The sequence below is a fragment of the Rhinopithecus bieti genome, unplaced genomic scaffold, assembly GCF_001698545.2.
Source record: "Rhinopithecus bieti isolate Rb0 unplaced genomic scaffold, ASM169854v2 scaffold_2574, whole genome shotgun sequence".
Classification (NCBI taxonomy): Eukaryota; Metazoa; Chordata; class Mammalia; order Primates; family Cercopithecidae; genus Rhinopithecus; species Rhinopithecus bieti.
Window position 1 is genome coordinate 5440071 of NW_016804493.1, and position 27675 is coordinate 5467745.

The window sequence follows — 27675 nt, forward strand, 5'->3', positions numbered from 1 at the left end:
AAAAAAAAAAAAAAAAAAAAAAAAAAAAGGTACACTGGAATTCCATGGAGAACTACTTTCATGAATTAGGTGTTCATCATTCCCAAGAGTGATTCTGTATTTGATTAGCTATATTTGTATTTGTAAATTATACATAGTATGATATAGAAAGTTTTGTTTGGGTTTGTGGTTTGTTTGTTTTGAGATAGAGTTTTGCTCTTGTTGCCCAGGCTAGAGTGCAATGGTATGATCTTGGCTCACTGCAACTTCTCGCCTCCCAGGTTCAAGCAGTTCTCCTGCCTCAGTCTCCCAAGTAACTGAGATTACAGGCGTCCACCACAATCCCCAGCTAATTTTTTTTTTGTGTTTTTAGTAGAGATGGGGTGTCACCATGTTGGTCAGGCTGGTCTGTAACTCCTGACCTTGTGATCAACCCACCTCGGACTCCCAAAGTGCTGAGATTATAGGCGTGAGGCACCGCACCCGGCCAGAAAGTTTTTATACTTTATGCAAATGTTAGTTTATAATTTTTTTTTTCTGTAGCTTGCTTTTTTGCTTAATATTATGCTTTGGGAGTGTATCCTAGTTGATCCATGGGGCTCTCGTTTTTCTTTCATTTCAATTTCTTGATAATATTCTAGTTCCCTAGTCAAAATTAATTTGTTTAGGCCAGGCGCGGTGGCTCACACCTGTAATCCCAGCACTTTGGGGGGCTGAGGTGGGCAGATCATGAGGTCAGGAGTTCGAGACCAGCCTGGCCAACATGGTAAAACCCCGTTTCTACTAAAAATACAAAAAATTAGCTGGGCATGGTGGCATGCACCTGTAGTCCTAGCTACTCGGGAGACTGAGGCAGGAGGATAGCTTGAACCCAGGAGACCGAGGTTTCAGTGAACCGAGATCACACCATTGCACTCCTGCTTGGGCAACAATAGCGAAACTCTGTCTCAAAAAAAAAATTATCTGATTGTATTTTACATTGGTAGACATTTAGGTTGTCTCCACTTGTTGTTAACATTAGCCATGCTGCAGAGAGACAGGTCTAGCAATGGAATTGCTTTATTATGAGGCACATTTAATTTCTACTTTACCTAAATATTGTCAAATTATTCTTCTAACTTAAACTTTTCTTGTTTAAAAAAACATGAGAGATTTCTCATTTTTTCATACCTTTGCGAATTTTATTTATTTATTTACTTTGAGACAGAGTCTCGCTCTGTCGCCCAGGCTGGAGTGCAGTGGCGCAATCTCAGCTCACTGCAACCTCCGCCTCCTGGGTTTAAGTGATTCTCCTGCCTCAGCCTTATGAGTAGCCACGACTATGGGCATGCCACCATGCCTGGCTAATTTTTTGTATTTTTAATAGACATGCGGTTTCACCATCTTGGCCAGGCTGGTCTTGAACTCCTGACCTCATGATCCACCCACCTCTGCCTCCCAAAGTGCTGGGATTACAGGTGTGAGCTACCACGCCTGGCCAAAAAGAATTTTTTTTTAAGACAGGGTCTTGCTCTGTCACAAAGGCCAGAGTGCAGTGGCGCCGTCAAACTCCTAGGCTCAGGCAGTTCCCCAACCTCAGCATCCCATGTAGCTGGAAGCACAGGCACATGCCACCACACCTGACTCATAATTTACCAAGTAGTATATTTTTCTGTACAAATTTTCATTGCTACTTCTATCCTTAATTAAGTTTCCAGCTGGGCGCATTGGCTCACGCCTGTAATCCCAGTACTTTGGGAGGCCGAGACGGGTGGATCACGAGGTCAAAAGTTCGAGACCAGCCTGACCAACATGGTGAAACCCTGTCTCTACTAAGAATTCAAAAATTAGCTGGGCGTGGTGGCACACACCTGTAATCCCAGCTACTCAGGAGGCGGAGGCAGGAGAATCGCTTGAACCCGGGAGGAGGCGGAGGTTGCGGTGAGCCGAGATCACGCCACTGTACTCCAGCCTGGGCAACAGAGAGAGACTTCGTCTCAAAAAAAAAAAAATTAAGTTTCCATGTATGAATGGGCTACAGTAGCTCCCCCATTAGCCACAAGGAATACATTCCAAGAGCCCCCAGTGAATGCCTGAAACCATAGTATGTTTTTTCCTATACATACAAACCTAAAGGTTAATTTATAAATTAGAAACAGTAAGAGATTAACAATAAATAATAAAATAAAGCAATTATACCAATATACTATAATAAGTTATGTGAATGTGGTCTTAATCTCTCAACATATCTCAAGTTTTGTGGGTTATGGATGATCACAGATACCGGAAACCATGGAAAATGAAACTAGATAAGGGGACACTACTGTACTCTTGTTCCACGGTCTTTTTGTTAATTATTTCTCCAATATTCCAAGTTATAATTTATTGTAGCTTTAATATATGTCACCCCACTTTGTTCTGCAAAAGTGTTTTTTGCTATTTTGGCATTGTTCTTCATATTAATTTTAAAATTAAGTTGTTAAGTTCCATGAAAAAAACTTCGGGAACTTGATTGAAATTGCATTAAAAAATTATTGTGGAGTAACTTGAGAAGTACCATATTTGTGATAGTGAGTCTTTTCAGTCATGAACATGATGTAATATCCTTCCATTCACTGTTTTCTTGTGTCTTTCACAAGTGTATTTTGCTTCATAAAGGTCCTACCTAGCCTTTTACTTTACAGTCACATGCTGCATAATGACCTTTGGGTCAGTGACAGATTCTGTATACGATGGTGGCCCCATAAGATTATAATGGAACTGAAAATTCTGTTACATAAGTGATGTTGTAATCATTGAAATGTCTTAGCGCGCCGGGCGTGGTGGCTCACACCTGTAATCCCAGCACTTTGGGAGGCTGAGGCAGGTGGATCACTTGAGGCCAGGAGTTTGAGAACAGCCTGGGCAACATGGTGAAACTCTGTCTCTACTAAAAATGTAAAAATTATCTGGGCATGGTGGCAGGCGCCTGTCATCTCAGTTACTCGGGAGACTGAGGCAAGGGAATCTCTTGAACCCGGGGGCAAATGTAGCAGTGAGCCTGGATCACGCTACTGCACTCCAGCCTGGGCAACGGAGCGAGACTCAGGCAAAAAAAAAAAAAAAAAAATCTTACCTCAATACATTACCTTTTCTATGTTTAGATACATAAGTACCATTATATTACAGTTGCCTATAGTATTCAGATTCAGTTGCCTATAGTATTATATTACAGTTGCCTATAGTATTCAGATTTATACACGTTTGTGGCCTGGGAGCAATAGTGTATAGCTTAGGTGTGTAGTAGGCTTTACTGTATAGGTTTCTGTAAGTACATTCTGTAATGTTCACATGACGAAATCGCCTAACAACACATTTCTCAGAACATGCCCGCATCATTAAGCTGCACATGACTCTATTTCTAGATTGCTGTTAAAATTGTTGTGAATAAAATTTTTTAACTTAGATTTACTAATCAGTTATCTGATATGGGGACTGCTGTTGATACAATTTTTTTGGTCTTGAGTCCGGCAGCCTTGCTAAACTGTAATCATTTGTGGGTTCTCTTAAATTTGCCGTAAAAATTAATAAGGGCAGGTTTATCTCTTCCAATTTTCATATCTTTTTCTTGCATATCTTACTGGAATGGAATTCCGTCTTTGCATTTCATATTTTGAGACTTTTTAGGTACATACAAATGTATGACTATTATTCTTGGTGAATGTGTCCTTTTATGATACATTGTTTCTCGTTATGCCTATTTATGCTTTTTCCTTAATTCTAATTGGTCTTTCTTTCTTTGGCATTTGCTTGATGTCTACTTTTGCCCTTTTTAACTTCACATTCTTTTTTGGGTTATATTATTTGAGTATCTCATGAACAACCAACAGCTTACTGTTTTCTTTTTAATCCAGTAACCTTGGCCTTTTTAACATGTCAGTTTAATCTTTTATAATTTGCTTAGCTAAACACTAGATTAGCTCTGTTCTCTCGTTTTGCCTGTGGCATTTTTAGTCGTAGTCAAATTTTCTAGTAGTAGTCAGATTCCTGACCATCACTCCGTGCTTACCTCAAAATCTGTCTCTGGAGAGATTTTTCTCTTTTTATATTTTATTCACTATCATAACATATTTATAGCAAAGAATGTGCATCATAGCATGAACTTTACTCTACCATCTTGATGGGAAGTCTTCTGTAGCCTTCCTAATCCCCAGTTGTTCCTGGCTTTCCCCCTCTAGTTCCCTACTGAAGGAACAGATGCTAAGGAAGCAGGCCGAGTTAGAATCAGCACAGTGCCGACTCCAACTACAGGTCCTCACTGATGAGTGCACTAGGCTTCAAAGCCGTGTTCAGGTATGTTTATCCTTTCTAACCCAAATAACTTTTGGAATAGGAATGGAAGAGGAATCTAAATGCTACTTATGTTCATCTCAGAAATAATAGGATTTGCCAAGTTATTTAGGAAATACACATGACCAACTGCTTATTTTATTTCTGATTAGGGCATCTGTTCAAAACTTACTACACACTTTATGATGAAATCTATAGTCTGAATTTTATTTTTTTTTTTATTTTTTTGAGATAGAGTCTCATTCTGTCGCCTAGGCTGGAGTGCAGTGATGTGATCTTGGCTCACTGCAACCTCTGCCTCCTGGGTTCAAGCGGTTCTCCTGCCTCAGTCTCAGCATTTCGAGGAGCTGGGATTACAGGCACCCACCACCATGCCCAGCTAATTTTTGTACTTTTAGTAGAGACAGGGTTTCACCATGTTGGCCGGGCTAGTCTCGAACTCCTGACCTCAGGTGATCGGCCCGCCTTGGCTTCCCAAAGTGCTGGGATTACAGGCGTAAGCACCGCACCTGGCCTTACAATCTGAATTTTAGAAAAAATTAAATAGCCAACCAAGAATTCCAAACTTGTTTAAGTAAATCTACCAATAAAATGAGGGCTTTACCAGGAGTTAGAAGGTTACAGTGAGCTGTGATCGCACTACTGCACACCAGCCTGGATGCCATGGGTGATGGAGTGAGACCCTGTCTGCTTTTTTTTTCTTTAAATGACTTTAAACAAAACCGTCATTAAGGACTTTCAACCCTCATATTATGATTCTGTGCTCTCCTTATTTCACTTGCTTGTTGGCATACTGTAAAAAATCAACAGTTCTGGCCGGGTGTGGTGGCTTACGCCTGTAATCCCAGAACTTTGGGAGGCCGAGGCGGATGGATCACCTGAGGTCAGGAGTTCAAGACCAGTCTGGCCAACATGGTGAAGCCCCATCTCTACTAAAAATATTAAAAAATTAGCTGGGCATGGTAGTGGGCACCTGTAATCCCAGCTACTCAGGAGGCTGAGGCAGAAGGGCTTGAACCCAGGAGATGGAGGTTGCAGTGAGCCAACATGGTCCCACTGCACTCCTGGGTGACAGAGTAAGACTTCGTCTCAAAAAAAAAAAAAAAAACTCAGCAGTTCTCTAGGATTTATGTTAACATTTTCATGTAATGGATAAGAAATCTTCTGTATAAGATCAAGGAATTGTGTTTGAGGGGAATATCAAATTAAAAAGCTTTGTATTTATCAAATCTTTTTCATTTTAGGACTTGCAAAAGCTTATGTCACATCAAAATCAGAATTTACAGCAACCCAGGGGCTCCCAAGCATGGGTCCTGAGCTGCTCACCCTCCAGCCAGGGCCAGCACAAGCACAAGTACCACTTCCAAAAGACCTTCACAGTATCTCAGGCAGGAAACTGCCGGATCATGGCATACTGTGATGCTCTGAGCTGCCTGGTGATATCACAGCCTTCTCCTCAGGCCTCTTTTCTTCCAGGTAAAGAGTCTAGAACCTCAGCTTTCATATTCTTTATTAGACTCCATGTGTTTATTTCCTTGCCCTTTTGGAAAATTCAAGACTCAAGGCTCACCAAATCACCTTTCCCTATCAGTTCCTTGTTAATGCAAGTACCCCAGGGTGTAGCAAAGATGTCTTTACTGTCTATTGACTTCATTCTGTAAATTTATTAACCAAGAGGGTAGAAATACTGATAACCATGACAAAGCAGATGGTGAGGTCCTTGGAAGTGTAGGTTACTGATAGAGTCCAAGAAGGACATATATGTCCTATTCAACTTACAGATTCTTTTTAGACTGGAAATGTTTGACAAAACACTACCCTAAGGGTAATTCAAGGTGAAACAAAATTTAACACTTATTTTCAGTAGTGTTCAAGTTAACAATTTCCAAATAAGAGAATTTAAGGAGTACACTATTTTATTAATGCTAGATTAATTTTCTTTCAACATACTTTGTGCTTTTTAAGCTTAATTTTAGGTTTTCTAAATGTTGAAAACCAAGTCTTTTCAAATGCTCAATTAAATCATTTCTAAATCTTGCAGATGTTTCTTTCTGCTGTCTTCAGCGTAAGATTTCTGTCAACTGCAAGACCCCTTTGCTTTAACATAGTTTTATAATGTTCCTTTATCCCATCTAAGTTTTTAATAATAAGATTTGTCATCAAATAGAACCAACAAATTGGAAAAATAACTATTTTCTAATGTTCCCCAAATTGGGAATGTGTTCTGTTCTTTTTTTCTTAACATGTCCATTCCAGTCTGCTTGATAGTGTGCTGGTGTTGATTTGTCATTGTTCCCCTTAATGATTAACTTGGTGTGTATTTCTGTTACCTTGTTTTTTTTTTTCTTTTTCTTTTCTTTTCTTTTTGAGACAGAGTCTCGCTCTGTTGCTCAGGCTGGAGTTCAGTGGCGTGATCTCAGCTCACTGCAACCTCTGCCTCCTGGGTTCAAGAGATTCTCCTGCCTCAGCCTCCTGAGTAGCTGAGACTACAGGTGCATGCCACCATGCCTAGTTAATTTTTGTATTTGAAATGGGGTTTTAACATTTTGGTCAGGCTGGTCTCAAACTCCTGACCTCAGGTGATCCACCCATCTCGGGCTCCCAAAGTACTGGGATTATAGGCATGAGCCACCATGCCCAGCGACCTTGTTGATTTAAAGCCTACACCTGGCCAGGCGCGGTGGCTCAAGCCTGTAATCCCAGCACTTTGGGAGGCCGAGACAGGCGGATCACGAGGTCAGGAGATCGAGACCATCCTGGCTAACATGGTGAAACCCCGCCTCTACTAAAATACAAAAAACTAGCCGGGCGTGGTGGTGGGCGCCTGTAGTCCCAGCTACTCGGGAGGCTGAGGCAGGAGAATGGCGTAAACCTGGGAGGCGGCGCTTGCAGTGAGCTGAGATCCGGCCACTGCACTCCAGCCTGGGCGACAGAGCGAGACTCTGTCTCAAAAAAAAAAAAAAGAGCCTATACCTGCACCTGCACCCACCCTCCACCCCTTTTTTTTTTTCCTCTCTGGCTGTCCTAATTCTGCTAGAAGAAAGTGCAATAAGCTACGTACTTGGTTCCCTGGAGAAGCTGAAGCTGTCTTGAATCTAGGATTTGACGCATTTTTAGAGAATTTAACTCAACTGGGCACAGTGGCTTGTGCCTATAATCCCAGCAGCTTGGGAGGCCAAGGCGGGAGGATCGTTTGGGCCCAGGAGTGTGAGTCTCACTATGTCTGGGCAACATAGTGAGACTCCATCGCTATAAAAAAAATTTTTTTTTTAACTAGGTTGGTGTGGTGGCACACCTCTCTGGTCCCAGATACTTGGGAGGCTGAGTTGGGAGGATCACTTGAGCCTAGGAGATCAAGGCTGCTGTGAGCCGTGATGGTGCCACTGTACCTTAGCATTGGTGATAGAGTGAGACCCTGTTTATATATATAACTTAGTTAAAAATAATTGTTATAGCTTAGTAAGAGAACACAGTAACAAATAGTTTTAAAAGGTTATTGGGTTTTGTTGGTTATTTTTACCCCTTTCGGGAATGTGGGTACTTGAATTGTCATCTGTTTCATTTCATTTCAGACAGATGTGACGTTTTTTTTTTTTTTTTTTTTTTTTTTTGAGGCGGAGTCTCGCTCTGTCGCCCGGACTGGAGTGCAGTGGCCGGATCTCAGTTCACTGCAAGCTCCGCCTCCCGGGTTTGCGCCATTCTCCCGCCTCAGCCTCCCGAGTAGCTGGGACTACAGGCGCCCGCCACCTCGCCCTGCTAGTTTTGTATTTTAGTAGAGACGGGGTTTCACTGTGTTAGCCAGGATGGTCTCGATCTCCTGACCTCGTGATCCGCCCGTCTCGGCCTCCCAAAGTGCTGGGATTACAGGCTTGAGCCACCGCGCCCGGCCAGATGTGACATATCTTGACAGACATTTATTTTCATTCTCTATTGTTCACTGTTCCTTCCGCATGTAGAGTGTCTGTGGTTCTAGTGAAATATTCTCTCTCAACAGCTTTATTGAAATATAATTAACAGTGAACTGTACATATTTAAAGTATACAATTTGATTACTTTTCACATATGTAATACACCCCTGAAACCATCACTACAATCAAGATAACTTTAATTTTTTTTTGACACAAGATCTAGTTAATATCGCCCAGGCTGGAATGCAGGGAGGGGTGTGATCTCAGCTCATTACAACCTCTGCCTCCTGGGCTCAAGTCATCCTTCCACCTCAGCCTCTCGAATAACTGGGAGTACAGGCTTGCCCCACTATACCCAGCTAATTCTCATATTTTTTGTAGCAACAGGGTTTCACCATATTTCCCAGGCTGGTCTCGAACTGATGAGCTCAAGCAAGCCACCCACCTCAGCCTCCCAGAGTGCTGGGATTCCAGGCATAAGCTACCACGCTTGACCATGAACATGTGTATTACCCCAAAAGTTTCCCTATGGCCTTTTATAATCTCACCTGCCCCTCCCTCCTCTCCCATCCCCAGCAGTCACTGCTTTTTGTCACTACAGATGAGTTTGCATTTTCTAGAATTTTACATAAATGGAATCATACAGTGTTAACCATTTTTTGGTCTGACTTCTTTCTCACTGCATGATTTTTTATTGTAGTATATATTAGTAGTTAATTCCTTTTTAATGGATAGTATTCCGTCCTACCTGTATACAGTAGGTTTGTTTATCCATTTACCTGGACGTTTGAAATGGATTATACTTTTTTTTTTTTCCTTCTTTTCATTGTCATGAGGCAAGCGTGGGTTGTACTCCCTTTTCTCTCCTCTCTTCTCTCTTCTCTCTCTTCCTCTTCCTCTTCCTCTTCCCTTCTCTGACAGAGTTTTGCTGTGGTTAGCGTTACCCAGGCTGGAGTGTAGGGTGCAATCTCGACTCACTGCAACCTCCGCCTCCCAGGTTCAAACGACTGTCCTGCCTCAACCTCCCGAGTAGCTGAGATTACAGGAACTTGCCACCACGCCTGGCTAATTTTTTGTATTTTTAGTAGAGACAGGGTTTCACTGTGTTGGCCAGGCTTGTCTTGAATTCCTGACCTTAGGTAATCCACCTGCCTCCGCCTCCCAAAGGTTTGGGATTACAGAGGTGAGACACCACGCCCGGCCCGGGTTATACTTTTTTAAATAAATCATAGGCCGGGCGCAGTGGCTCATGCCTGTAATCCCAGCACTTCGGGAGGCTAAGTCGAGTAGATCACTTGAGGCCAAGAGTTCGAAAGCAGCCTGGCCAATACAGTGAAACCCCATCTCTACCAAAAAATACAAAAGTTAGCTGGGCGTGGTGGCGCGTGCCTGTAATCCCAGCTGCTCGAGAGGCTGAGGCAGGAGAATTGCTTGAACCCAGGAGGCAGAGGTTGTAGTGAGCCAAGATTATGTCACTGCTTTTTAGCCTGGGCAACAGAGTGAGACCCTGTCTCCAAAATAAATGAATGAATTATAACACTGGAGAATTGTCGTTTGACCAGCTGGTTCCCAAGGACTGATATGCGAAGAAAGGTGGACAAAGGAGCTACTTGAAAAAGTAGTTTGCATTGCCCTAGGTTCACTTTCAGTGATCTGTTTCATACATTTTGCCTTTGGCAGGCTTTGGTGTTAAGATGTTGAGTACTGCCAACATGAGAAGCAGTCAGTACATTCCGATGCATGGCAAACAGATCCGTGGACTGGCTTTTAGCAGTTACTCCAGAGGCTTGCTACTCTCTGCTTCCCTAGACAACACTATTAAACTGACCAGGTGAGTGATTTGGGGAGGAAGGTGGAGACTGGGCTGTTTGGTGTTGAGTAGCATGGAATTAGTATCAGTGTTACGATGACCTTAGCTCTGTTTTTTTGGTCTGAGACTGTGTCTTCTTAGATCCATTTAAAATACATTGCTTTTAGAAGTGGGCACAGCAGGTTACAAAACTGTTTCCTGTTTCTTTAAAATTATATATATTACAAAAAATGTCTTAAACATATTTTAAGGAGATGAGAATAAAACTCTGAAGTTGGTGGAGGCCAGCCGTGGTGGCTCACACCTGTAATCTTAGCACTTTGGGAGGCCGAGGCAGGCGGATCATCTGAAGGTCAGGGGTTTGAGACCAGCCTGGCCAACATGGTGAAACCCGTCTTTACTAAAAATACAAAAATTAGCTGGGCATGGTGTCAGAAACCTGTAATCCTAGCTACCAGGGAGGCTGAGGCAGGAGAATCATTTGAACCTGGGAAGTAGAGGTTGCAGTGAGCCAAGATCAAGATACTGCACTCCAGCCTGGGCGACAGAGCAAGGCTGTGTCTCAAAAAAAAAAAAATAGTAAATGAATAAATACATAAATAAATAAATAAAATTTAAAAATAAAGTTTGTGAAATGACAGGATGAAGGGAGCTTTGGTACCTGACATCAGAGTAGCCATACTAGGTCGGTACTGTTTACTCCTAGTCCTGGTCTGTTTCTCCTAGTCCTGGTCTGTTACCTGGACAATTCTGTGTAACAGAGATGTTCGCCAACCACTCACTGCCCTTGGGTACCATGATGACTTCTTTTATACCCTTACTTAGTTACAGTGTTTTATCTGTCACATGCTCTGTGAGTACTGTGAACCAGATGTGAGTGTGCTCCATGCCTTTATAAGTATTGTTTTAAAATAAGGTAGAAAAATGTTACATACCAAAGTGTTGGTTGGATTATTATTTATTTATTTATTTACATATTTATTTTTGAGAGAGAGAGAGAGAGTCTTGCTCTGTCACCCAGGCTGGAGTGCAGCGGCGCAATCTCGGCTCACTGTACCCTCCGCCTCCCGGGTTCAAGTGATTCTCCTGCCTCAGCTTCGCGAGTAGCTGCGATTACAGATGCACGCCACCACACCTAGCTAATTTTTGTCTTTTTAGTAGAGATGGGGTTTCGCTATGTTGGCCAGGCTGGTCTCGAATTCCTTACCTCAAGTGATCTGTCTGCCTCAGACTTCCAAAGTGTGGGATTACAGACATGAGCTACCATGCCCAGCCCCTTTAATTTATTATTTTACTTCTTTACAACTCAAGAGGAAAACCTGTGACCCCCAAAACAAATGTTATGGAATTTAAAGGAGTTACCTGGGCAGATCCTAGAAAAAATAGGAAATCCAGATAGTTTGGGTATATGAGTGTGTTCTCAAGGGTTAATGATCATTTAAATGATAATCTTTACATCTTTGTAATGTATTTGATTTTCTTTTTTTTTTTTTTTTGAGACGGAGTCTTGCTCTGTCGCCCGGGCTGGAGTGCAGTGGCCGGATCTCAGCTCACTGCAAGCTCCGCCGCCCGGGTTTATGCCGTTCTCCTGCCTCAGCCTCCCAAGTAGCTGGGACTACAGGCGCCCGCCACCTCGCCCGGCTAGTTTTTTGTAGTTTTAGTAGAGACGGGGTTTCATTGGGTTAGCCAGGATGGTCTCGATCTCCTGACCTCGTGATCCGCCCATCTCGGCCTCCCAAAGTGCTGGGATTACAGGCTTGAGCTACCGAGCCTGGCCGATTTTCTTAATGCAGTTGTAAAAGTCTTTTGTAATTCCACAGCCTGGAGACAAATACCGTGGTCCAGACTTACAATGCTGGACGTCCTGTCTGGAGCTGTTGCTGGTGTCTTGATGAGACTAACTACATCTATGCTGGACTGGCCAATGGTTCAATTCTGGTATATGACGTGCGGAACACGAGCAGTCATGTGCAGGAGTTAGTAGCTCAGAAAGCCAGGTAGGGAGCCACTCACTCTTTTCCTGGTAGCAACTTTCTCTTGGCTTATTATTGTGTTAATCGTCTCTTCAGAGGGTGTTAAACAGTTGGTCAGAAATCCTTAAGATCCACTTGATCTCACTTCAGAAGCAATAACATTCTTATTAACAAGAGTTTGTATTCATGATATTTCATATGACGGAGAGTTCTGGTACAAGTATAGCCAGGTTCATAGTCAGTAATCATCTAATATGGCAAAACAGAGTCAGATCTATGTTCAGAACCTAGCTCCACTACTTAGAAGTTGTGTGACCTTAGTTGTGTTTCTTGGCCCATTGTGAGCTTAATCTGTAAAATCTGGTCAATACAGACTTGCTTTAATAGCCACATGTCACCGGGCGCAGTGGCTCACGCCTGTAATCCCAGCACTTTGGGAAGACGAGACGGACAGATCACGAGGTCAGGAATTCGAGACCAGCCTAACCAATGTGGTGAAACCCCATCTGTACTAAAAATTCAAAAAAAAAATAGGCATGCGTGGTGGCGCATGCTTATAATCCCAGCTACTCAGGAGACTGAGGCAGGAGAATCTCTTGAACCTAGGAGGTGGAGGTTGCAGTGAGCCGAGATTGAACCATTGCACTCCAACCTGGATGACAGAGTGAGATGCCGTCTCAAAAAAAATAGCCACATGTCTAGCACATGGGAAGAGATCAGTTAAGGATAGCATAATCAAAAGTGATTTAAAACTTCCCTAATCCAAAGCTAAACCAACTTGTTTGAAGATACTGTATTATTATTATCTATCATTTAATCCAGTTATGAGATTGAGAAGTTTATAAAGTCAGCCCAAGTTCTGAGGATGCATGGCCACCAGCACCACTCTGTTTTAGAATGTGTTGAGCTGCCCTGTATGTATGAAGTTCTCAGAAGGGGAGTAGGGTCTGTGACCTGACCAAAATGAAAAGTATCTTAACAGATAATTTATGTTTCCAATTGGATATATTAAAAAAGAGCAAGGAGAGCCAAACATAAAGATATCATAAAATACGGCAAGGTTTTTTTTGTTGTTTTTGTTTTTGTTTTGGTGGTGGTGGTGGTGGTGGTGGTGATTTTTTGTTTTATTTTTTTTAAGACGGTGTCCCACTCTCACCCAGGCTATAGTGGAGTGGCACAGTCTTGGCTCACTGCATCCTCCACCTCCCGAGTAGCTGGGACTACCTCCATGCGCTACCACACCTGACTAACTTTTGTATTTTTAGTAGAGATGGGGTTTCACTCATATGGTCTCAAACCTGTGACCTCAAGTGATTCTCCCACCTCGGCTTTCCAAAGTGCTGGGATTACAGGCGTGACCCACCATGCCCAGCCAAACATGGCAAATTTTAAAATAGCAAGAAAAAAATACTTGTATGTATTATTCATTTTTATTTGTGTTTACTTTGATTACCTTTATTGTGACAGGGAAAATGAAATAAAACAGGCAAGTAGACTTTGGCAACTTTAGCATGAATGATTTCACAGCAGAAATGAGTTCATAGGAACACAGTCTGAAGGATGATATTTCTGAGAGAATTCTTGGCGCATAGTCCTAGTCATATGCTTGCAGAAGGAAATTTAGACAATCTAAAACAGTCCTGTTTCTGAATTAAAATGTAGCTGCTTTTAGCTGTATTTTAATTTTGGGGTCTGTCATCTACAACTTGGGATCTTTATTTTGTTATGTATATAAGCTTTGTTTCTTTCCTGACTTTTCTCATGTGGCTAAACCCATTTCGAGGAGCTTCACGTCAGTCAAGCTTCCTAGTAATTGTGATCTTGTATCCCTTAAATTTCCTAGTGCTTTTTTTCCTTTTCTTTTAGAGCATCTAGTATCTCCCCTGAAATTAGTTTCAGAGTATTATATGATGTCCTTTTGTTTCTACAGAGAGGGTTGCTAATTTTTATCAGATGTCAGAGGATAGTGACTAAAGGTGTTTAACCTCTGTAGAGGTGGGAATGTGCTTGAGGGTTCCTGGTAGTGGGGTCTGGAGCCGTCTGAGTTTTGGAATGTGAGATACAGTTTCCTTACTTTCCTTTCAGATGCCCACTGGTCTCCTTGTCATACATGCCCAGAGCTGCCTCAGCTGCATTTCCATATGGTGGGGTGCTGGCTGGAACCTTGGAGGATGCTTCATTCTGGGAACAGAAAATGGACTTTTCTCATTGGCCTCATGTGCTGCCCTTGGAGCCAGGGGGCTGCATAGACTTTCAGACAGAGAACAGCTCCCGGCACTGTCTTGTGACCTACAGGCCTGGTGAGTAGTACTGGGGTCTCCCGTGGTTTATTTGGGAGCACAGTGGTAGAGAAGAGGGAAGGAGAGTTCGATCCTACCCTTTGGGTGGCTGTGGTACTGCTCACAGACTAACAAGATACGTTGTAGCTCTTCCTTCTACAGGGAGGATGGTGGCTTCAGGCTCCCCCACAGAGCCTGCCTCCCTGCTCCTTACATGTGAGGACTGGAGCATATTCTGCCAGGTACTCCTGGAAGCGAATTAGCCACTTAGGAGCCCCTACAACTTAGAACAGTAGTGGAATGAGGGGCCGGCTCTAGGTCGTTGAGCCATCTTGAGATCACTTTCATATCTTCTGCCTGCCTCTCACTTCCCCTGAGAGAAAGGTCCAGATTAGGGCAGCCACATAGTACCCCGGCTGGCATATCGTCTTTTCCTCCTTATTTGGGCCGACAAAGGTAAATAAGGGGAAATGGACAACAATGGTTGTGTGGGCCCAGCCAGCTGAACATCTTTGCCTCTGGAATCAGAGGTGGAACGCGTAACAGCAGACTGTGCTTCATTCACAGGTTCTTTCTAGGCAAAGCGTCATGAATCGAAATTCCTGGTAAACTGTACTGATGGTCAGTGTTGTAGGTTTTTTCTTTCTAATGCGGTCTTGAGGTCTCTGTCAGGAGAATGGCTATAAACTGTAGCCCTGTCCTGCCAAACTCTAGGGAGTTCGTTGTGGGTGTTCATAGTGTACCTTCCACAGGATACTCCTTTGTCCTGGCAGATGGCCTAATATCTGCCTGACTCATGACCAGGTGTCCCTCTCACAGGAAACTTGTTTATACTGGCCCTTGTGGCGCTTGTCTGACCTGTGTCCAGTTCATTTCCCTTAAGATAGTGACTCTCTACAAGATCCCTGATTAGGAAAGACGTTAGGTTCAGGTGTGTTGGTCAGGTGAGACACAAAGGAGGCAACGCACAAAACACAGGAAATAACGGAATCAGCTTACTTGACAGATCCCACAGAGAAGAGGGCAGCATGCTTCAGGGGCCAGTGGGAAGAAGGGGGAGCCATCCAGGACAGGCCTGCTCCCTTAGGGGTGGGGTAGGGGTGGAGGGGAGGGACAAGTGGGCTATATTTCCACCCTCTGCTCAGGGAAGGGATGTTTTAACTAGACCAAAGTTGACAGGGTACATCTGGGTTTCAGATAATTTATGCCAGTCCTAAAAACAGATGCTGAGGTCACAACTGTATTAAGCAAATTTATAACAGTCAGGCAGATGTATAGTCAGAGTTAGTCATTAAATGCTCACACTTCTGCTAGTTGTGGGTGGGTCTACTCATGTTTTTAAGTTTTGTTTGAGCTGAGAAACATCTCAGTAGCACTTCAGACCCTTTGGCTCTTCGTCATCCCACAGCTCTGCTGTCTCCAAGACTGTGATTTGCTCTGACTGGTGTACAAAGCCTGGGGGTCCTATTTTGTTCTCTGGCTTTTGTTTGCCTCCCAGCAGAATTTCAGATACATGTTTCCCTTTCTGTAGCCTGCTTTCACATTATAAAAATGTGCAGTCCCAGAGGCTAATGAAGTTCTCACTGGGGAAGGGAAAACCTTTTACTGAGAATTCTTAAGAGAGAAATCCCCAGCAGAGGTCTGGCAGGAGACTGATTTTACTAAAACAGATAACTCACTCTCAGAATTGTTTTCTCTTAAGCAAAAAGCTATTGTAGATAACTTGATTTCTAGCCTACGGTTCTAAATTTCACTGATGCTATGATATTGTTCTTTAATTTGTTTTGTAGCTGTTCTTGGTGGTTAAGCATTTATGGCTTTTCCATCCAACTAGGTTGTAAGCGTGTGAGGTTTGGGTACTTGGTTAATTTTTTGTGTAGCATCCCCATGGTGCAGCACTGATTTCTCTGTCCCATAGATAAAAATCACACCACCATACGAAGTGTGCTGATGGAAATGTCCTACCGACTGGATGACACTGGAAATCCAGTCTGCTCCTGCCAGCCTGTACATACATTTTTTGGAGGACCGACTTGCAAACTATTGACCAAAAATGCCATTTTCCAAAGCCCAGAGAATGATGGCAACATCCTGGTGTGTACTGGGGATGAAGCAGCAAATTCTGCCCTGGTGAGCCTGTTATTTTTTACTTTCATATAAAAAGTAGTTTTGCTTAAAATACTGGTAAGGGAAAACGTGAACATTTTTTTACAGAAGCTCATAAAGCAAAAAAGTGTCAGTTCTGCTCTGTAATCCCACATATCCGCATATGTGTGTATGTGAGGTTGCTTGGTTTACATATGCTTTCCATACTGCTTTGTAGATCTTGACTCACTGCTGCAACCTCTACCTCCTGGGTTCAAGTGATTCTCCTGCCTCAGCCTCCTGAGTAGCTGGGATTACAGGCACCCACCACCACACCCACCTGATTTTTGTATTTTTAGTAGAGACAGGGTTTCACCGTGTTGACCAGGCTGGTCTCGAACTCCTGACCTCAAGTGATCCGCCAGCCTCGGCCTCCCGAAGTGCTGGGATTATAGACATGAGCCATTGTACCCAGCTGAGATGTTCTTGAACCTGAGTCTAATTAAGGCTTAGAGTAGCACTGTCCAATACAGTCACACTAGTCACATGAGCACTTAAAGTGTGCTTAGTGCCAAGGAAGAACTTAATGTTTTACTTTATTTTTAATCAAGTTAAATATAAACTTATGTGACTAGAGGCCACCATATTGTATAGTGCCACTCTAGAAGCTAGCGCTAAGTTTCATTGACTGGAGTTGCAGGGAATAGAGGAGAACAAGTTTAATGATAACACAAAGTATATACACAAGTCCAGGTTGTGGGCGTTCTGTAAGACAGCTGATCCGGCTTCCACAACAAGTCAATGGCAGAAGAAAAAAGGTGGGATCACAGACGGGAGCCATGGCGCCCGGCCCGGCCTTTTTTTTTTTTTAAAACAGATGCATACTTTTTTTTTTTTTTTTTTTCTTGAGACAGTCTCGCTGTGTTACCCAGACTGGAGTGCAGTGGCGCAGTCTCGGCTCACTGCCACCTCTGCCTTCCAGGTTCAAGGAATTATTGTGCCTCAGCTTCCCAAGTAGCTGGGTGCACACCGCCATACCCGGCTAATTTTTGTTTTTAGTGGAGACGCGGTTTTGCCATGTTTCCCAGGCTGGTCTCAAACTCCTGGGCTCAAGCAGTCTTCTCACCTCAGCCTCACAAACTGCTAGGATTACAAGCATGAGCCACCGTGCCTGGTCATACTTTTTTTTTTTTTTGAGACAGGGTCTCGCTCTATTGCCCAGGCTGGGGTGCAGAGGTGCAATCTTGGCTTACTGCAACCTCCACCTCCTGGGTTCGAGTGATTCTTGTGCTTCAGCCTCCCAAGTAGCTGGAACTATGGGTGTGTGCCACCATGCCTGGCTGACTCTACTTTTTAATACTTTAAAATATTTTTCTTTTTTAGGAGACAGTATCTTGCTCAGTCCAGACTGGAGGGCAGTAGTGTGATCATGGCTCACTGTAGCCTCAAACTCCTCAGCTTAAGCAATCCTCTTTTACCCTCTTGAGTAGCTGGGACTGCAGGCATGCACTACCACACCTGGCTAATTTTTTAATTTCTTATAGAGATGGGAATCTTGCTCTGTTGTCCCAGCTGGTCTCTATCTCCTATCCTTAAGCTGTCGTCCCATCTCAGACTCCCAAAGTGTTGGAATTACAGGTGTGAGACACCATGCCTGGCCAATAATAAATTTTTAGAGGCCAGACGCGGTGGCTCACTTCTGTAATCCCAGCACTTTGGGAGACCAAGATGGATGGATCATGTGAGGTCAGGAGTTCAAGACCATCCTGGCCAACATGGTGAAACCCCATCTCTACTAAAAATACAAGAAAATTAGCGGGTGTGGTGGCAGCTACTTGAGAGGCTGAGGCAGGAGAATTGCTTGAACCCAGGAGGCAGATGTTGCAGTGAGCCAAGATTTGCGCCACAGCACTCCAGCCTGGGCGACAAGAGCGAGACTCTGTCTCAAGAAAAAAAAAAAGGTGAGTTCCATGAGGGCAAAGACAGGGACTTTATTTTATTTACCCTTCTGTCCCTAGAAGAGCCTGACACATAGATTGAATGAATGGAAGCTGGGCTTTATTTTCAGATCCACTTACAGGTAGACTAATTGCTGATTACAGTAGGTGAGGCTGTATCTGAACTATGTCAGGTGTGCTGGCTTTGAGCAACCTTGCGAAGGTTAGGGATGGTCCGCTTTGCTCTCCAGGTAGTGTTCTCTCTGCAGCCTTTCAGACTTGTTTGATGATGAAGTAAAGGAAGTCCCTTCATGTACTGACTGGGTTCTGACCCTTCCCTCTGCTTGCGTTCTTTAGCTGTGGGATGCTGCCAGTGGCTCGTTGCTCCAGGACCTACAGACCGATCAGCCTGTCTTGGACATCTGCCCATTTGAGGTGAACCATAACAGCTACTTGGCTACCTTAACAGAGAAGATGGTCCACATCTATAAGTGGGAGTGACCGTGGTCTTGAAACCTTGAAGGCCTGCTGCTGGTTAAATGTTGTTTGTTAGCACCTAGCAGTCCCAAGCAAGATCCCTGTTTATTGTCTGCAGCCTAGAATATTGGGGATCATGGTTTGTTTGCATTAATATGATTCTAGGACTTTAGGTCACTGAGACACTACAGATTGTGTATCTGTTATGTCCACTAAAAGAGTAATTGATGGGTACTTTATCTACATTATCCATTTCTTGGGTTTAAAGCCTTCATTTACCATTATTGTATACTGGAAATTCTTATTTTCTGTATTTTCTATGTGACTTTCTGGACCTTAGAGAGTGTCCTCTCATCATCTAGGATGTGAGTAGGCATCAAGCATTTTCTGGGGGATATGATATCCCATCTGAGTTGTCCTGTCACTTAGGTATCCTTGAAGGGACTAACCGTTGTCTTGATACTGATTTGATGCAACGTAGATATAAAAGAGTATTATTCAGTTGAACACAAGAGGGCACTGTAAAACCTTGTGTCCGGTTTATTTCTGACCTTGAAGGCTGACAATCTTTTAGTAACTTGTCTCATCCCCACAGAAGTGTGTGATAGAGCACACCTGGGTGTGCTTTGTGGCAACAACACTTGTGTTCCAGGTGTGAAGTGCTGGGACATTGGCAGACTCAGTGATGGAAGCAGCTAGTGAACTATTCTCTTTGCTGATGCCTAGTGCATTAAGTTTATTGTTTTGTGAAAGGTAAGGAAAGAGGCCAGTTGTTTGAGTGGTGGGGAAAATTTTGTTTTTTCTAGCCAGCTTAGGAACTCAGGATTGGTTTTATCCAAGCTAGTGCTTTGAAGAACACTATCTCTTGCCAGGAAAAGATGAGTGATAGGTCAAAGGTTTTACTTGAGTCTCCCCTAGAGATCAGGAGAAAAGACATAAGAGAAATTCAGACTGCTATTGAAAACATGAGAAGAACTTGTCTCCCATTTTGAGAGAGTTCCTATCTAAATAAAGCCAATCCCTCAGACTGAGGGGCTGTTCTTAAGTGTTCTTTATACATTCCAGGTAAAGCCTTCCCCATGTGAAACTGATGTTTGATTCCACTTTCCTCTGATTTGCCTCCCTAACCTTTTCTAAGGTTCAGTTTGTATTTCTTTGACTTGCCTCAGACTACTTGACCAAACCACTATCCACAACACAATATGCTTCAAGATGTGGGCAGGTCAGTGTCCTGTTCATGGGAGAAAATGGCTAACAATCTGATTTTCTCAAATGATTGCTGAAGAGTTGTTACCGTTTTTATTATAAACACTTCTGACCTGTCAATTCAAGAGCTGTTTCTAGGATCTTTCTCTCCAGTAAGGGGTTGTTGCAGTAGATTTCCCCAGAGTTCCAAGTTTCAGTTTGCCTTTTAATGACCCTTTAATATTTTAGGACATAATTTTTTCCTTTTTAAAATTTTTTGTAGAAATAGATGTTTCACTATGTTGTCCAGGCTGGTCTTGAACTCCTGGCCGCAAGCAATTCTCCCGTCTTGGCCTCCTAAAGTGCCAAGATTATAGGCGTGAGCCACTGCACCCGGCCCCTATTTGAAGACATACTTTGTAAAAGCTAGCTTCTAGAACCTGAGAAAAGCTCTTTTCTCCGAGGAGATATTCCTTTTGATATGTTAATGATTAATGATTAAGAGTGGCTGCCCAGGCCTGGAGTTTCAGTGACAGAATAGGATTGGAATTAAAAAGCAGAACTCATCTGGTTTCAGCAGATTGCCACCAAGAGGATGCAGGTGGTCAGGCCCCAACTGGCTTTGTCTTTGGCCCTGGGCAGGTTAGGATTTGACTTGCTTTGAAGTACTTGATGCTGATTGATTTCCCTAAAAGTAGGAAGCAAGAGACTTAACTATGAGGAACATTAGGTGAATCCTAAGTCTCACCAGTCCTTGCATTAGTACATTAAATTTGGATATTTTGTAAGCAAATTCATATGACCGTGACTGATTAAAGAAAAAAACCTTGTCCAGCCTGACCAACATGGTGAAACCCCATCTCTACTAAACATACAAAATTAACTGGGCGCAGTGGTGAGCACGCCTGTAATCCCAGCCACTCAGGAGGCTGAGGCAGTAGAATTGCTTGAACCTGGGAGGCAGAGGTTGCAGTGAGTCAAGATCACGCCACTGCACTCCAGCCTGAGTGACAGAGCAAGACTCCATCTCAAAAAAAAAAAAAAACCTTGACGCCATTCCCAATCCCCGTTGTAGGACATCACATTTATAAATCCAGACTTTAGTCTTCTGGGCTCCACCAGGCTCTGCCCCACCATATTCCTTTGTCACTACCTCTAAGGTTTTTTCCCCACTTGAGGATTTGGAGTTAAACGAACTCAAAATACCTTGTCATTGTATATATTCTTGCCCCTGCTTTGAAAAGAGGGCAATGGGAACTCTGTTTATACCCTGTTTTAATGTTTCTGTTTTATGTTTTAATGTTAATATGAAAATAAAGAATTTGCTATGTATAGTGGCTCCTAGTGCCTTTTGTTTCTTTGACTTCTAGAGGCAGGAACATGTCTGCCTCTTGGGAGAGGGATATAATCCCAACCTGGTAAATTTCTCTTTTTTTTTTTTTTTTTTTAAACAGAGTCTCACTCTGTAGCCCTAGCTGGGGTGCAGTGGTGCCATCTCGTCTCGCTGCAAACTCTGCCTCCTGGGTTCAAGAGATTCTCCTGCCTCAGCCTCCTGAGTAGTTGGGATTACAGGCGTGCGCCATCATGCTTGGCTAATTTTTGTATTTTTAGTAGAGACGGGTTTCAGCATTTTGGTTAGGCTGGTCTCGAATTCCTGTCCTCGTGATCCGCCTGCCTCAGTCTCCCAAAGTGCTGGGATTACAGGCATGAGGCACCGTGCCCGGCCTTTTTCTTTTTTTTTTTTTAACAGAGTCTCTCTCTCTTGTCCCAGGCTGGAGCGCAGTGGTTCAGTCTCAGCTCACTGCAGCCTCTGCCTCATTCCTCCTGAGTACCTGCGATTACAGGTGCCTGCAACAATACCTGGCTTACTTCTCTATTTTTAGTAGAGATGGAGTTTTACCATGTTGGCCAGGCTGGTCTCTAACTCCTGACCTCAAGTGATTTGCCCATCTTAACAGCCTCCCAAAGTACTGGGATTACAGGCAAGAGCCACCTCACCCAGCCATAGATTTTCTATTTTTCACACTAATAAAGTGGTTGAGGCTTTAGCTTGCAGTTCTGTTTTGCTATTGCCAATGGAAAGCGATATGTTTGCCTTTTAACCCTGTGTCCTGGCCGTGTGGCTCACGCCTGTAATCCCAGTACTTTGGGAGGCAAAGGTGGGCAGATCACCTGAGGTCAGGAGTTCAAGGTCAGCCTGGCTAACATGGTGAAACCTCATCTCTGCTAAATGATACAAAAATTGGCTGGTTGTAGTGGTGGGTGCCTGTAATCCCAGCTACTCGGGGCTGAGGCAGGAGAATTGCTTAAACCTGGGAGGCAGAGGTTGCAGTTAGCTGAGAGCACACCACTGTACTCCAGCCTGGGTGAAAAAGTAAGACTCCGTCTCAAAAAAAAAAAAAAAAAAAGCCCTGGTCATGTGTCTGTTTACTCTCAGATCTAGGGATCTACATTTCCCAGACTCTTGCCTGTTGGCTTCCTGCTAGTTTATTTGAATCCAGGAGACTGTAAAGTGGGAGGAAGGGAGAGGAGAGGACTTTTGTTTCCTTTATTTCTACTAGTCATTGGCAGCACTTCTGACTGTGGCAGCAGCAGTGGGCAAGTATGGGTTTCAGGGTTCCTGCTCAGCACAGTCCTGGACACCTGCCTCACTTTCTTTGTTCTGTTTGAGTTCCAGATCTTCGTTGCCATAAATCATGGTGCTCTGCAATTAGGCTGGAAAGACTGAAAATGTTTTCCAGTTTCTAGCTGAACAGCAAATGGAGTATACTGGATTCCAGGAGAACTGAATCCATAGGTATAAGCTTACTGACTTCATGGAGCCTGATGCTCTAAGGGACAATGACAGAGGTCCTAGGATAGAAGTAAACCCCAAATTACAAAACCCAACACCATTGTTTTGTTTTCACAATACCCTCCTTTTGTTTTCCATGTCAGTGATTGAGTATAAGTGAAAATCTGAAAAAAATTTTTTATAAGAAACGGGGTCACTCAATCTAGAGTGCAGTGGCACTGTCCTATCTCTGCATCCTCAAACTCACAGTCTGGGATAATCCTGTGTCCTCAACCTCCTGAGTAGCTGGGACTGTAGTTGTGGACTACTCTGCCCAGCCAATTTTTGTTGTTGTTGTTGTTGCTGTTTTGGTAGAGACAGGGGTCTTGCTTTGTTGCCCAACTGGTCTCAAACTTCTAGTTAAGCAGTCCTCCCGCCTCAGCCTCCCAAAACATTGGGATTGCAGGTATGAGCCACCATGCCTGGCCAAAATTCTAAAAATAGACATTTGTTTGTCCTTGTTCTTAGTCAACATATGTTTGGTAAAAATCTCTGCTGTTTTGTTTTATCTCTTTATAGTTTAATATATTAAGTAATGTCTTAGTAAATATGTATTACTAATAAGTAATTCTTAATGTTACAGAATATGTATTATTATTCTATCTTACAGGGGAAGAAACAGGTTAAAAATCCTAATAAAGGCTGGGTGCGGTGGCTCATGCCTGTAATCCCAGCACTTTGGGAAGCCGAGGAGGGTGGATCACCTGAGGTCAGGAGTTCGAGACCAGCCTGGCCAACATGGCGTAGCCCCATCTCTACTAAAAATACAAAAATTAGCTGGGCATGGTGGCCCACACCTGTAATCCCAGCTTCTTTTTTTTTTTTTTTTTTTTTAGATGGAGTCTCGCTCTTTTGCCCAGGTGCCTGTAGTCCCAGCTACTCGGGAGGCTGAGGTAGGAGAATGGCATGAACCTGGGGCGGGGCAGAGCTTGCTGTGAGCCGAGATCGTGCCACTGCACTCCAGCCTGGGTGACACAGCGAGACCCCATCTCAAAAAGAAGAGTGGCAGGGCTACTGACACAGGCCCATTTCTGGAAGACTCAGTGACAGGTAACTTTTGCATGAGGACTGTCCTATGGCCTTGGCCAACTTTCTTTTTTGTTTTTTTGAGATAGAGTTTCAATCTTGTCTCCCAGGCTGGAGTGCAATGGCGCTATCTTGGCTCACTGCAAGCTTTGCCTCCCGGGTTCAAGTAATTCTCCTGCTTCAGCCTCCCGAGTAGCTGGGAATACAGGTATGCATGCACCACCACACCCGGATAATTTTTTGTGTGTTTTTAGCAGAGACAGGGTTTCTCCATGGTGGTCAGGCTGGTCTTGAACTCCTCACCTCAGGTGATCTGCCCACCTTGGCCTCCCAAATTGCCGGGATTACAAACGTGAGCCACTGCGCCTGGCCTTGGCCAACTTTCTTAGAAATGAATTTCAGTTTAAGTTGAATCTTAGATGTTTCCACCGAATCCTCCTATCCTTCCTTCCCTCCCTCTGTACTTCACACAGCGTTGGACCTGCATCATGGTCACATGGCTCTCTCAGCCACCTCATTTTTCCTACAACTGTTGCCCCTAATAAATTTCTTGCATAGCTAATCCCTTTTTGTTGTCTGCTTCCTGGCAGACCTGGACTCACACAAGTAGTGCCAGGAGTGTTCCAAGAAAACAGGTGGTAAGACGGGCTGATTGGGGCCCCAAAATAATAAAGACCTGGTGGCAATGTTTAACTGCCAGAAGCCAGGAGACCACAATTACCACCATTACCAGCAAGATCAAACAAGATGACCAAGGGCCAGATGTGGTGGCTCATGCCTATAATTCCAGCACTTTGGGAGGCGGGAGGCCAAGGCAGGAGGATCACTTGAGGTCAGGAGTTCGAGACTAGCTTAGCCAACATGGTGAAACCCTGTCTGTATTAAAAATACAAAAATTTGCCAGGTGGGGTGGCTCATGCCTGTAATCCCAGCACCTTGGGAGGCGGAAGCAGGAGGATCACGAGGTCATGAGATCGAGACCATCCTGGCTAACACAGGGAAACCCCATCTCTACTAAAAATACAAAAAATTAGCCGGGCATGGTGGCGCACACCTGTAGTCCCAGCTACTCAGTAGGCTGAGGCAGGAGAATCACTTGAACCCCGGAGGCAGTGGTTGCAGTGAACCAAGATGGTGCCACTGCACTCCAGCATGGGTGACAGAGTGAGACTCCATCTCAAAAAAAATTAATAATAAAATGACAACAAAGGGGTCTTGACGAGCGGGGAGTATAGAGGTGGTTAATAAGGATAACGTCACCCAAGACCAGCAAGGGAACTATTCAACATCTATAGCCAATAAGGGCCACAAGAATGGAGGAACAGCCAGGTGCGGTGGCTCACGCCTGTAATCCCAGCACTTTGGGAGGCCGAGGCGGGCGGATCACAAGGTCAGGAGATCGAGACCATCCTGGCTAACATGGTGAAACCCCATCTCTACTAAAAATACAAAAAAATTAGCCGGGCGTGGTGACGGGCACCTGTAGTCCCAGCTACTCAGGAGGCTGAGGCAGGAGAATGGCATGAACCCAGGAGGCGGAGCTTGCAGTGAACGGAGATCGTGCCACTGCACTCCAGCCTGGACAACTGAATGAGACTCCATCCCAAAAAAGATAAAAAAAAGAATGGCGGAACAGGAGGCTAAGGGTGGTCACCTCCAATAAGTCCTGCTCCTTTGCCCAGTTTCTAGATCTGAGGTTTGTTTTTTTTTTTTTTTTTTTTTTTTTGAGACAGAGTCTCAGTCATCCAGGCTAGAGTGCAGAGGTGCAATCTTGGCTCACTGCAACCTCTACTTCCAAAGTTCAAGCGATTCTCCTGCCTCAGCTCCTAAGTAGCTAGGACTACAGGCATGTACCACCATGCCTGGCTAATTTTCATATTTTTAGAGAGACAGGTTTCACCATGTTGGCCAGGATGGTCTCCATCTCTTGACCTCATGATCCACCCACCTCAGCCTCCCAAAGTGCTGGGATTACAGGTGTGAGCCACCACCGATCTGCCCGATCTGAGCCAATTTTCAGATCTAGAATTCACTGATGAAAGTATTGGTCAGGAGCCTAACACCAAAGACCCTACCACACCATGGCACAAGGGTCCTCAGACCTTCCCCAAAGGAACTCATGGCTGCTTACTTGGGTGACTGTACACTGGCAAAAGGGAAATAACTAAACATTTTGAAGACTATTGGACACAGACTTAAAGGTGAAATCGATCATCAGAGGCCTAAAACATCATTATAGTCCCCCTGGCCTATAGAGGCCAGTTAATAAATGGACTCCTGGCTAAAGTGGTAAAGTATGGCGCTCACCTCACTGGATGTGTGGACCTACCCAGAGATTTACATAGTCCCCAAATATATAACTGGAAGTGACCTGGAATAACCCCACATTGTATTTCTGGCCTGTGGGGCAGGAACTGTCATGGGCAGGAAAGGCCAGATGTAAACCTGTGAAATTGCTCCCTACCCCTGACTAAAATATGTTAAAAACAATGTTCTGAGGCCGGGCACAGTGGCTGTAATCCCAGCACTTTAGGAGGCCAAAGTGGGCAGATCACCTGAAGTCAGGAGTTCGAGACCAGCCTGGCCAACATCGTGAAACCCCGTCTCTACTAAAAATACAAAAATTAACAGCATGGTGGCAGGTCCCTGTAGCTGAGGCAGGAGAATCGCTTGAACCTGGGAGGCAGAGGTTGCAGTGAGCCAAGATCATGCCATTGCACTCCAGCCTGGGGGACAAGAGCAAGACTTCGTCTCAAAAATAAATAAAAATAATTTTCTGAGAGTACAAGTCTGAGGTGCAGGGAGTCATGGCAAGACAGGCGTTTAGAAAGTTTCTTCCACTCTTTGAACGAGTACTGGTTGAAAGGAGCGCTGCTGAAACTGTAACCAAAGGAGGCATTATGTTTCCAGAAAAATCTCAAGGAAAAGTATTGCAAGCAATAGTAGTCACTGTTGGATTGGGTTCTAAAGGAAAGGGTGGAGAGATTCAGCCAGTTACCATGAAAGCTGGAGATAAAGTTCTTCCCGACTATGGAGGCACCAAAGTAGTTATAGATGACAAGGATTATTTCCTATTTAGAGATGGTGACATTCTTAGGAAGTACGTAGACTGAAATAAGACACTATTGAAATGGCATCAGCATGAAGCTGCCCGTTCCACTGAAGTTCTGAAATCTTTTTTTTTTTATTTATTTTTTTTGAGACAGAGTCTCACTCTGTCGCTCAGGCTGGAGTGCAGTGGTGCAATCTCGGCTCATTGCAAGCTCCGCCTGCCGGGTTCACACCACTCTCCTGCCTCAGCCTCCCAAATAGCTGGAACTACAGGCGCCCGCCGCCACACCCAGCTTATTTTTTGTATTTTTATTAGAGACGGGGCTGAAATCTTTCATCATGTAAATAATTTTCGTATCTCTCTTTTATAATAAACTGATGATAACTAATGACAAAAAAAGTGTTCCATTGGGAGGATGGGGATTTGTGAAGATTAGAGTCACTATTAAAGACCTAAAGAATGCAAGGGTGGTTCTGAAAGATGGTGGAGAGTGAAAACTTTTCCCAATTGGTGGAAATGCTGGCTATGCTCTTAGTCATTCCACTTTGTATGTAAGATGAGAATATATACAGATTCCTGGACAAAGTCCAATGGCCTGGAGTAGAGGCACATGTATGAACATATGGGAGTGAGTACAATATATAAATATTTTTGTATCTCTTAATAATGCCCATCAGAAAGCCTCTACCATAAAAAGGCACTGAACAACCAAGTAAGCAAAATGACTCAGCCAATTGACATGAGCTAGCCTCTAGCTCCTCCAGACCTGACATGCTGGACACATGAACAGAGCAGCCATAGCTCAGTAGCATCATGGACTCCC

General features: G+C 43.9%; 1 protein-coding gene and 1 pseudogene across 2 annotated transcripts in view; both read left to right on the forward strand.

The window, feature by feature from the left end:
- Positions 1–20986, forward strand: part of RFWD3 (ring finger and WD repeat domain 3) — a 47323-nt gene extending 26337 nt beyond the window's left edge. Inside the window, exons 7-13 of one of the 2 annotated variants that reach the window (XM_017868715.1) lie at positions 4176–4290; positions 5532–5763; positions 9876–10026; positions 11826–12002; positions 14064–14278; positions 16176–16387; positions 18637–20986. In XM_017868715.1, coding sequence (XP_017724204.1) covers positions 4176–4290; positions 5532–5763; positions 9876–10026; positions 11826–12002; positions 14064–14278; positions 16176–16387; positions 18637–18780 — 1246 coding nt within the window. In that variant the 3' untranslated portion in view covers positions 18781–20986. The remainder of the gene's footprint in view (positions 1–4175; positions 4291–5531; positions 5764–9875; positions 10027–11825; positions 12003–14063; positions 14279–16175; positions 16388–18636) is intronic. The other variant, XM_017868716.1, reaches the window with a different exon arrangement.
- Positions 20987–26597: 5611 nt separating this feature from the next.
- LOC108527432 (10 kDa heat shock protein, mitochondrial pseudogene) lies at positions 26598–26913 on the forward strand (annotated as a pseudogene).
- Positions 26914–27675: the final 762 nt, after the last annotated feature.